The sequence below is a fragment of the Chelonoidis abingdonii genome, chromosome 6 (genome assembly GCF_003597395.2).
Source record: "Chelonoidis abingdonii isolate Lonesome George chromosome 6, CheloAbing_2.0, whole genome shotgun sequence".
Lineage (NCBI taxonomy): Eukaryota > Metazoa > Chordata > Testudines > Testudinidae > Chelonoidis > Chelonoidis abingdonii.
The window spans coordinates 74068215-74080703 of record NC_133774.1 but is presented as its reverse complement, the minus strand read 5'-3'; the positions used below and the strand labels follow the sequence as shown (position 1 = coordinate 74080703).

General features: G+C 36.7%; 1 protein-coding gene across 3 annotated transcripts in view; it reads right to left on the bottom strand.

Annotated features, from left to right (window-relative positions):
* Nucleotides 1–1276: 1276 nt before the first annotated feature.
* The window catches only part of KCNN2 (potassium calcium-activated channel subfamily N member 2), a 197798-nt gene continuing 186585 nt past the window's right edge, over nt 1277–12489 (bottom strand). For 2 of the 3 annotated variants that reach the window (XM_075067159.1, XM_075067161.1), the window contains 3 exons: nt 10107–10234; nt 4499–4568; nt 1277–1872 (listed from right to left, as the gene is read on the bottom strand). In XM_075067159.1, coding sequence (XP_074923260.1) covers nt 1588–1872; nt 4499–4568; nt 10107–10234 — 483 coding nt within the window. In that variant the 3' untranslated portion in view covers nt 1277–1587. The remainder of the gene's footprint in view (nt 1873–4498; nt 4569–10106; nt 10235–12489) is intronic. The other variant, XM_075067160.1, reaches the window with a different exon arrangement.

The following is a 12489-nucleotide window of genomic DNA, read 5'->3' as shown; positions in this document are numbered from 1 at the left end:
ATTTTCTTTAAATGTTTGCCAAAAATTAATTTCTGTAGAGTGGAACTTGCAATCTTTTAATATAACAACCTCAATTTCCTTCAACATGCATATAGTTCATATCTAGATCTATTTCATAAATATATTTTAGGAAAACATGAAATAGCTATACTTACCAATTATTTTCAAGTACTCATTTGTCATCAGTTGACAGATAAAGATGATACCAACATGGGGAGTTAAAGCCCCCTACAAATCCTGTTTTTATAAATGGCAACCATGCATGTAATACTCTTGTGCCTTGCACAAATAATTTACTCAGGATTGCCACTCATGAATATATGCAGTAGAAAAGCCAAAGAGAACAATTCCTGAATGCATACATATGCCTTTTCAAAATATCAAAGAGACTTCATTATTAGTGAATGAAAGGAAAGCAATGGAGTACCCACCAGTTCAATTTCATCACCTGGAACACTAGCTTCCAACAGCTGTTTTATGACCATCATGAAGAGCCTCTTAGGTTAATCCTTACTTCATTTCTGTTAGTTTGCTATATAGTTGAAATCAAAGCGATTATCTCAATGTGACATGACATTTAGCACTGAGCTGCTATGACACAGGCTTTTCTCTGTAGCTTGTACCCACCATACAGAGATAAATGACAAAAACAACAAAAAAACAAAACAAACACCCTTTTGAAACGCACATTGAAAATGCAGAGTAATTTAGAGGGACACTATTGACTTGAAAATCATATCTGTCTGGAAATATTGTATCTGCTAAAGTTACAAGTCACTCCTAAACTGATTATAACTGCATGAATTATTTCCCCTCTGTATTTTTACTGTGCTTACTTTGTGCATTTGCAGCATTTTATGAATAGTCAACTTCACTGTACAGGAAGTTAAATAGTTTCCCACTACTGAAAAAGGCCTTTATAAACATAAAGAGGTGGGCAGAACCCCCCCGCTAATAGAAATAATAATTAAAAAAAAATTAATGGATCATTTTATAAAGGGTATAGCAGAATTTTTTTTTAAAATAATCACTTTTAAAAAAATTCAAGTTAACATTGTCCCTCTCAAGTGATTATACATATGCAAACTTAGTGTTCATCCAGCAATTGCTTTTTTCTCCCCTGTGGTCTGAGTTTAGAAAATCAATGTTCACATGTGAAGGCTAATTACGCTTAAACTTTGTCCTTCTTTGGTTAGAATCATCTTCTGTATTTAGCCTTAAAATAATGCTTAATAAATATTTAAGAATGTTGAAGCCAAAATGACCAAGCAGTATGTGCAGAAATTAATCTTTTTATTATATTATATACTGCAATAGTAAAGTTTGTTTGAAGTGCATGAATAAAAAGTTAGTGAAATTACAGGAGGAATAATCTATATAGCAATAATAGGTGCATTCACTGTGCATCTGACAGGAAAAAAAAAAGTTCTCACTCATTTTGGCCTAAAACTTTGTGTTCAGGTTTCCAGGATTCTGACATCAGAACCAAGATAACACTGATTAGAATCATAGGGCTTTACAATAAAAGCTAAAATATCGACCATATGATGGCAAAAAGTCTTTATTTTGTGGTTAACGTATTCTCTTCTAGCTACTCTCTGACGAAGTCGGTGGTGCTGTGGAGGAGGATCTCCGTCTTGACAAAGATCGTGATCTCTCAGCACTGTAGGCAACATGCTTGTCATAATTTTGTATCTGAGCTTCTAGAAAATCCCTCTGTTGTTGGCTGATTGTCTGGCTAATCAGTCCTGGGAGAGCTTGAATGCTACCAATTAAAGTTTCCAGTTTAGTTTCCAGAGTAACAATCCTCTTCTCAAAATCTTCACTTCTTTCATTTAAGTCAGAAATTAGGTCGTACATGATGTTTTGAGTCTGAAAGGAGATGATGCAAGCAGAGCTTTAGATTTGGTTTGCAAACATTTCAGTATGAAGTATTATTTTAGTAGGGTTTTGTTTTTGTTTTTTTCCCTGCCCTTTGAAGTTGGTACTGAAAGAAAAGGTCAGCATGAGTGGAGGGCTGATGATACTACAACAAGCACCTGTCTCATGAAGTAATTTTACTCAGGACTTCAGTACAAATCCCTCCTTGGTGCAACATTCAATGAAGTTAACATTCATTCCTTAGTGAAGGTGTTTTAATTTCAAACTGTTGATTGGGTAAAACAGAAGACCTTTCCGAAGTACAGAGATTTAGAAATGTGCTACCTTAATATTGGATTTATTCAACAAATGGAGGAAGTCCAAAGGTTCCACTGTATATGAGATAAATTCTGGAATTTTTATCCTTTTTTTTATTTACATTAAATGGATCTTCATAGTTCTAAACAGTATTTTCTTCCCTTGATCAGCACATGAAGCTCTCATTGGGGTTAAGGATCTCTTTATGCTGACCAAGGACAAAAATATACTTTAAAGGTACAACCATCCCTCCCCCCAGAAAACAAAAATATAAGTGATAATAGAAGTGATTTGGTAATACGAAGTGCTTTGAAAATAACCACATGCTCTATCATAAATATGAAGCACAGAATTTTATTTTCACTGCTACAAATGACGGGTCAACACTGGGACTTGTTGAATCAATGATCCTTACATGATAAAATAGAGTTTAATTTATTTTCAGAGTTCACTAGCTTTACGAATAGCAGAAGGGAGATCCTTTGAAGATTTGAATTTAAAAGTACATTCATATTTGCATGGTTGTATTGCTAAATCTCTTTATGAAAGAATATTCTTTTTCATTAATAATTTTCTGTCATTTTGATTACTGTACTGTATTTTTCTCATGAGACTGGAATGCTTTGTATGAAACAGAGATAAGAGTTAAGGTGGTTTATTTATGTCCACAAGAGGGATGAGTTCAGTTACGACTTGGGTATAAACACTTAAAGTGATCTGAAATGATAACCAGATCCTTTATTGCCTTGCAGGCAAATTTACTGAAGTGTAGTTAAGTTTACAGTACACAGAAAGGGAATGAACAGTTAACTGAATAACTGTGTCAGGTGCAAGGTAGTGACGAATCAGTCCAACATCAATATTCTTTTTTCACTGCATGGTGTTTCAAGGGTGCTGGCATGACTCTTGAGGGAAAGCTACTATATATACATCTCTCATGAGCAGATCTGTTGTCTTTATTAGTTGACATAAATAGGAAGTGCTTGAATTGCATCCACAGTAGTTAGCTGGGTACCCCTTTTATTTTTAGTTCAGGAAAGTCAGGGAATTTTGCAGTACAAAAGTGGGATGCATATGGAAGGATTCAGGTTGCTCATAAAGGCAAGCACTGAACAAATGTGGATTCAAAGCATCTGGGACAGACGTCTGAGATATTTATTTAAAATATATACACTTCTCACTTAGTGACATATGAAAGTTCAGATCGAGCAGCTGCTATATACACATATGCGGATGTGAAGGCTTGTACATTTCGGCCTCAATCCTATAAATCTGATTATTATTCCCTACAGAAAGCACATAATATAATAGTACTTTGCACCTGAATCGCACCTTTCATCTGAAGATCTCAAAGGGTTTTAAGAAGTTTAAATAATCAAGCTTCATAGCACACTACCAAAATAGGTAAGTATTGTCCCTATTTTACAGTTATGGACCAGAAACACAGATGTAATGTAACTTGCCCAAGGTCACACTAGCAGTGCTGGACATGAACCCAGAACTCCTGAGCGCTAGTCCCTTGCTGGAACCAGTAGGCTATGCTCCCTCTCACAGAATATATAAATATAGGGAACAATTTACTCTTTCACATATATAGCATCACACAAACTTGGCCCATTCCTGAAAGAGGATAAACATCGTATCAGGCTCCTTGTTATGTGCATTATACAAGGGTTTTGCCTTTTTTTCTGAAGTATCAAGTATTTGCCACTTCAGACAGGATGATACTGGCTTTAACAGAATTTACCACAGCAGATAAGTCTGCTCAGTGGTCTGTGATGGGATGTTGGATGGGGTGGGATCTGAGTTACTGCAGAGAGTTCTTTCCTGAGTGCTGGCTGGTGAGTCTTGCCCACATGCTCAGGGTTTAGCTGACTGCCATATTTGGGGTCGGGAAGGAATTTTCCTCTCAGGCAAATTGGCAGAGGCCCTGGAGGTTTTTCGCCTTCCTCTGCAGCGTGGGGCATGGGTCACTTGCTGGTGGACTCTCTGCAGCTTGAGGTCTTCAAACCACAATTTGAAGACTTCAATAACTCGGACATAGGTAAGGGGTTGTTACAGAAGTAGATGGGTAGGGTTCTGTGGCCTGCTTTGTGCAGGAGGTCAGACTAGATGATCATATTGGTCCCTTCTGACCTATGAGTTTATGAGATAAGACAATTGGCCTATTTTCCTATAATGACAGACTGAAGAAGAATGTGTATGTGTACCTGTGAACTACAGTGAAGAGATGAGCTTTTTAGTCTGAACTATTCATTTTGAGAAGATAAATATTAATTTACAAAAGAACATATGAAATCTTTGGTAATTGCCTACTAACCTTTGCCAGGTCCACCAAAGTGTTTGCTTGATCGTTCAGTTTCCTTTGCTCCATTTTTACACTTCGTAATCTAAAAAGGTGGAATCTGAGGTCAGATATGTTTTTTTCCATCTTAGGTCTTCTAAAGAGCATGCATATAACTTACAAGAACAAATAACTGCATGGACAATGCCTTGAGTACTTTGTGTAAAGTCAGATCTGGTTATGTGTCTGGTACAATGAGAAGCATGCTTCCTCAACACCGCAAAAAGGAAAGAGCAAGAAAATGTGATGTCCTCAAGACTATTATTTGTCATGGTTAAAGTTGAATTCAAAAAGGGAGGTAAAGGTTTACTCATACTGTATGAAAGAAAGCCAAAACATTCCTTAAAGCCTCAGTATCATGACAAGTAGATATAGGAAGAGAAACAAAACAAGTCAGATTTCATCAATAATGTTATAACAGTCAAGAATCTTCCTATACCTACATGACTAGATACAGATATTAGCCCTGTTCAGTCTGAAATGGATTGGGTTAGAAGGTGTTTGAACCTGATGAAAATACAGTGATAAGTGAGTTTCTTTTTAGTTAAAAAAAAAAAAACTTTTATCTGACCAGCAGCTAAATAACCAGAATACTTGTCACTATATTAATTTTATTGTCCTCCTGAATTTAACTTGCAACTTACCTCTAAATAACAATACATTTCAAAATATATATCAAACGTGTTTTTCAAAATTGTGCTGTTAATATGTCAGCACGAAAATACACTGCTTAAACTACAGCATTGTAAAAACTCCTGTATTTTTTCCTCTGGATGCTTGAGTAATTGCATTAAGTTAATTACAGTTAGGCACATACATCGAGAGAGGAAATGCAAGCTTTCAGTTTCTCACACTGTACTAGGAAAAAGATAAGTATGCTTTGTTAAAAGGCCTGTATTTCCAACAAGGCCTATACAAATGGACAATTTTGATCAACGATTTTGTGAACTCAAAAACAGTAAGAAGGAAAAAAACCCTCATTCATTTGATAACATTAATTATATAACCAAACTTTATTGCAAATGGCAAACTGATCAAACACACCAACTGACATAAATGGTTTTGGGGGGTTTTTTTGGTGACAGAATGGGTCATTTTATAATCTTTTACTCAAAATACAAGATTTGTTTTGTATCACAAATATAAATTTCAGTATATAAGAGTTAAAACACCTCTAACTTTTGATTTCTCATATAAAAAAAATTAGGAGCCTGTATCTCTTCTCACTTATATTGGTTATACCCTGGTTTAATGCCACTGACTTCAGTGCTCCTGGGTTACACCAGCATAAGTGAAAGGAGAATTAGGCCTAAAGCCAGGAGTATTTCAGTTTTACAGGTAGAGAATCAAAACTCTAAGGGCAAAATTCTACCGTCAGTGAGATTTTTGTGATTAATTCTATTATTGAGCAGATCTCTCCATGTGATCAAGGCTACAAAACTTCTCCACATTCTTCTCTGTCACAAACTCAGGGTTCCAGATCAAGCTATGGGAGTGGTTTGCAGATGTACTCATCCACAATAGGTTTATGAGAGTTTAACCATTTAAGTGTGAATTGTTTGCTAATGTGTTTCATTTTAGCTGACAAGCAGAAATTGGGCTACTAACCACATCAAGAGTCCTAATGGATATTCTTAAAAAACACTGTTTTCAAAAAAAGTCACACCATATGATACAAATGGAGAAATATCATTCACTGTAACTAACATGCTAGACATGTATGCATAATTAGGGAATAGATTCCTGTTCAGTGGCAGTTCTTATTTTTTGGAAACTCAGGAAAGTGACTCCAGTTGCCATTAAAATACTATGAAACATAGAGGAGCTGGAAGAATTATTGTGTGTCTCCAGTCAGAATTTTTATATAACCAAAATACTTCAGGAATTTTCCAAAATCCACAAAAAGCTATCAAATGAAGTTTGTATTTGGATCTTTAAATTAGGCAATTAATTTGTAGAAACATATTGCCTTCCAACTTCATGCCTGAAAGAAAGCTGTGAAGAGTAAAATATCCCACTGAAGGTATGTAATAATTTCTGTTCCTGAGGTAGGAATCAATTGTTTTCAGAAGACTGACATTCAGTCAATATGCTGGCTAGCTTCCCCTTTTTGGGCAAACCTAAAGCTTCATCACCTGAAATCTTCTGAAACATTGTTGGTGCACAGAGCTGTAGCTAAGCACTTTTAGAATATGGAAAACTCCTGTAGAAGGAGTTAAACATTACATTCCAGAATAGACTCACTCAAGATACTTTTCAGAGATAAAGATGTACAGATTTGACTGTAGAATTATACCCTTAGTATTTTGTTGTGAATTTATTCAAACAATTAAAAAGGTACATACAGATTTTATTTTCTAGCTTCTTAAAACACTATATATTGTAGACAATCCAATTGCCAATTCTTTACACTTCCGCACACTGGACTAATCTTTGTGCTGACTAAAAGCCAATGTAATTCCTTGAATAATGGAACAGCAGAAATACCAGCTGACAAAATTTGGCCTACGGGCTGCAAAGGTACAGCTATTACATACAGATCATTCTTTAGCTGCAACAGCCAGATTAAAAGGAAGTTGGCAGATTTTATTTTTTTCTTAAAATATGGATATTCCAATTCCTTCCTTATGAACTTCACTTATCACAGCAAAGATCATGATTTTGGATCACATTTTCACAGCAGCAATCAGACCATTAAATTCACAAATAAAGAATCCATTTGTTGCATGCAGATAGTGGTAAATTCTGCAAATTTTAAAGGAACAGCTCATACAACTTACTTCCGAGCTCTATTTTCATTTTGTTGAAATAAAAAGACAAAACAAAAGAAAACAATCTGTAAAATATACTAGAACAAACCAACACAGGGGGGTGTGCATAGACACACAGTGGGTTCAATTCAGCAGGTCCCATGGTTTCACCATTGATTTCTATGGATCAGCAACAGCCATGCGTTAAACCTGATTTGTTCGCACAATAACGATGGGATTTGCAATAGTGTTACACGTCATTAAGCCTTCCATTTCTTTCCCATTTTCCTTTATGCCTGCCTGTGACCCATGGATCTTCCTTATCCATATAGAATATAACATTTATTAATTATGTCTAGTGGTTCCTGTGATTCTCCCCCCCTCACCACATTTAATTTACATGAGGAAAAAGCACAATGAGTTGCTGAAGGCAGAGCCAGAAACAATAATTCCATGGATTTTGTAGTTTTAAGGGTCAGAAAGGATCATTTACTCTGACCTCTTGTATAACACAAGCCATAGACCTTCAATCATTGATTCCTGCAACTAGTCCAATAATTTGTGGTAGAACGAGAGAATAATGTGTTTTAAAAAATTAAAAACTAACCCAGAATAAAGATGGATAAGGGACATATTGCCATGAATCAAAAGAGATGTAAACCAAAACCAAAACATTTCATTGTGCCCAGGTACTCTAACTAGAAGCGGGGAGAAAAGTGGCATTCTGGAGCTGTACTCCCAACAGATTATCATTGCATGCACAGAGGAGGCTCCAATCTTTTGCTAAAATACAATATATAATGCAAAGTACTCTTCTGAATCAGAAGCAAAGTGCTGCAGGGCAAAGGAAAACTCATTAGCATGAGCTCTCAGAGCCCTGAATTGGCATAACTAGAAAAAATGACCACTGCAGTCCAACTGAACTGACTGCTAGCAGTTAAGGCAGATGCAGAACAAATATCTGCACCCTTGTGCATCTCTTTTGGGGTCTGAATGGTGTGTAAAGCTGCAGATTGAGCCAGATGGGCTTTTTATTTAAATTCATTTTTGCATACACACACACACACAAAATAAATGACAAGGTTAAAATGAAGAAATATCCTATGTGGTCAAACGACAAATGTAAAATGGTGCAAAGGATGACAACGCTGAGTAAATACATTTCAGAACATATTTTCTTAACCTACCAATCCTAATCTTTTGTGGGCTTTTTGCATAAAAGTAATTCTACTATAAGGATTTACAACACTTCTACATTAAAATTTGCAACTTTGCTAAAATGAACCAACATGCAGTGTTTGTACAGTACTTGAAAACCTTCAACGCACTGCACAAACATTAACTAATATGCAGTGAGGCAAATATTATCTCCAATTTATAGATGAGAAAATTAAGGGCCAGATTATGCTCCCAGTCTCTATATCCACACAGGAAGAGAAATTTCCTCCTGCGGATCTCCCACCTCCTGAGCCATGAGAGTGAATATATGTGAGCCGGCCTACACCATCCCTTCCTGTGGCTTGGACCACATGCGGGCAGAGGTTGGAGGGGTTGGGGTGGGGAGTGGGTATGGAATGTGCACAAGCCCACATCAACCTGCATTTAGAATTTATTAAAAAAGCCAGTACACCCAGAGGCTGAGCTAACTTTTCCATACTATGTTGTTGAAGCTCAGCTCATGGCAGGTACCAAAGGCTTCAATTAGCTAGGTTGCCATGCAGCTGGAAGGGTCAGCAGGAAGTCCCAGAGCAGGTGTGAAAGTGCCAGACCTCCTAGCAACCCCCTGGGATCTGCATTTTTGGGGGACAGAAGCTCAGGGAATTATCTGCTAACAAGCTCTATCTGTGGGTTGAGGAATGCTACTTCCCATGCACTATGTGGCTTTACTTTGAAGCCCAGAAGTTACTGATGTGAGAAGTCTAGTTGGGAGGAGTCTTGGTCCTCCCTCCATCCTCCTGGCTGTGGATCTGCTTTATGACAAACACTTACTGTGAATTTTAGACCAAATTTAGAACGTAGCAGAGTTTCATGGGCTGTATTTTGATGATTCAGCTTACTACCACGACTGGGCCCAGCAGAGAATCTGGTTCAGTCTCTGTCTTTATCACTCCTGATTCGCAAACTGGTTTTATCCACTGGTGGAGATCAGGACAGGCTGGGGGCTGATCTAAATTATGCTGGTAAAAACTCGCAAGGGGCCATCTGGGGTTTGCCAGATTACAGCATGCTCTGGCCACGCTACGTCTATGCCTTGATGCCAGGGGGATGTGTAAGAGTCAGCTATGCCAATTACACCCAGTGACGACTCCCACATACCAAGGAAATTCCCAGCTGAGGATGGACAATTACGTTTTTGTCCCTTTGAGCCGCTGGAGCAGCTCTAAGGGCCAGAGAATCTGGTCCATTATCTTTTCATTAAAAATTAGTTGCAGTAATAGCCTCTATTTTAAAGTGATTAGATTATTCTGACATGAAATGATTAAAATATTTGCTTTAAATGAAACTGACATATTTGCCACGTTTCTGTTTTCTACAGTGATAAAAGGAGGCAACTGCTCTTCAACCAATTCATACAATAGTAACAACAAACTACTGGTAATAACATAACATAAAAATCTTCATGATAATTTATGAAGCATGATAGAGAATTACAGGAAAATGTTTTTACAAAAATAGCTATGCACTGCTGGCCCAGTTTCTTTTGTGAATAAACACTACTCTAAAATCTTATTTTGCATTATTCTAAGAGAAAGAGAAAATTCAGAACGCAGAGCAAAGTTCTGGGTGAGGACAGATAAGTCTGGACAGAAAAACCAAACCAAAATAGTACTTACTGATGAATAGCTTGCAAGAATTTGCGTTGATGTTTCCTTACTTTTGCATGGTCTATCTTTTTAACCAGCTTTGTATTTTTATAAATTAACCATGTTTCCCTGAGTACATTGGCAGCTGCATTTTTCACCTGTTTAATAAAAGAAAATACCAGGCTCACAAAAATAGCATTAATGTCTCTTTGAATTTTCTCTGGTGTACACCGTTTTTCAGAAGCACTCATGGTCTAGCTATCTGTGGGGTCGGGGTGCTGTATGAAGCTACAGCAGTGATGCAGGAAATGCGATGACATGACCAGAGACAATGAGGCCTATATAATAAATCTATGCTTCTTCTAAAAGTGATATTTGTAACAGCTTCCTCTGTGGCTGAGAAACACATCTGTTTCTGATGGGAACTTGACCCATTTGGTGCTCTCAGTATGTGTAAATTATATGAAACAGACATTAAAACATTACATGTCTAGTATTTAACTGGATAGATTGTACAGGACCAAAAATGGATTTCCCTATTACAAGTTTGTTTCTTCTGGTCACTTCCTTCTTGTAAGATTTCTCCCTCTCACTTCTAATAGTGATTTAAGAGTCTTTTCCTCTGTGATAAACTCAAGAGATGCTCAAATAAGTGTTTGTTTTTCTTTGTTCTGGTTTTCACATTTTTGTCCCTCTACTTCCTTTGAGATAAGCATATTGTCAAAACCTTCTAGCTGTGTTTCCTGTATATGATTCATGTCTGCTTTGTATTTTTCTAAAACAAGGGTCTCTATAAAATGATATTCACAACATAAAATGTAAGGATACCTTCAATTCTCCTATGCCCTCTGATGTCCCCAGTGTGGTACTGACAATACTTATACAAATATTGACAAAGTATTTCAATGTATTGATGACTAATGTTAATTGATAGGATACTTCCTATGGTAAATATAGAGTATTCAGTTGTAGCTCTTATCTCTCTCCTTATCCCTCTCTATCTATGCCTCTATCATATCCACCATTGCAGTATTCAAGCTAAATCACAGTATACAGAAGGGAGCAATGCAGAGCTGCAGCTGGGTCCTGCAATTAGCAGGAGCTCCCAGAGACAACGGTCCCAATCATGTACTGCTGTAGTCAATGGAAGTTTCACCACTGATGTCAGTGGAAGCAGAATCAGGCTCACTGGACCTCACTCAAGGACTGAAGTCCTTGCTCTTTCCTTAGCTTTGGACACCGTCAGTTTGTGATTTATGGCAAAATCCAAGTCTTGTGTTTTGTGATCTAACAAATATTCAGAAACAGGAATATTCCTTTCCTTTGTATTATCTGAGTGACTGAGGTTACTGCACAAGTATGCGCCGAGGCTAACTTAAATATTACGCTGAGCTGATGTTAAGATTTATTTGGAGAGAGAGAGAGAAAGAGAGAGAGAGACTGGGATTAAAGAGAGGTAAGTGAAATGCTAAATTCACAAAAGCTAGAAAATTTGCATGAATCCATTTTACTGCCTAGATTTTCAAGTGTCGTTAAAGATATTAAAGAGACAAAGCAGATGAGGTAATATCTTTTATTGGACCAACTTCTGTTGGTGAAAGCTTGTCTCTTTCTCCAAAGAAGTTGGTCCAATAAAAGATATTACTTCACCCACCTTGTTCCACATTGGGAGGGAGGGGAGGAGAGAGGGAGAGTTTTATCTGCCTATTACTCACGTTCATGGCTGGCATGGTTCAGTTTCTTAATACCTATGTGACTACCACCACCTTGTTCCTAATCTGCCAGGTTATTTTTCCTGCTTTGGGGTCTGACTGAGCAGACTTTTCGCACATAAATAATCCCCCTGAAGTGAATGAGACTAATCAAATGAGAAAGCATAAACTCTATTATTTGTTCCCTTTATATAAACATATTTTCCCTGGATTGTAGATCTTCACTGTCTTCTTAGCTGTGATGCGTATATTTTATGAAATGGTTATTTTTTAAATCAATTAATTAAAAACATTTTTCTTATTGAATTTTAGTTTCTATCTGTGAAATATCTTTAATGGGTGTATGAGATTGCTACATTATTGCAAGTGGCTGATTGAATAACCCCATGTGTTCAGTAAATGAAGCAATAGCAGACTTGACAAAAAAAATCACTTGTGAATATTTTTAATCCTGTTTTTCAAGATGTTCTCACATGTAAGGAAACTTCTCTCGTTCTTTTACAAAGAACAGTTTTTCTACTTGTGTATGTTTGAATTTCAATCTATGTAACTCTTTAAATTCATATAATCTAATAGAACTACAATAATTACCTATATGCTATAGTTTTTTCCTCTCATATCCTGCACAAGACTCAATCTAGTTTAATACATAATAAACTTGTCTTTCAGAATAACATTCTGTTCTTTGCTGGTTACCTCAG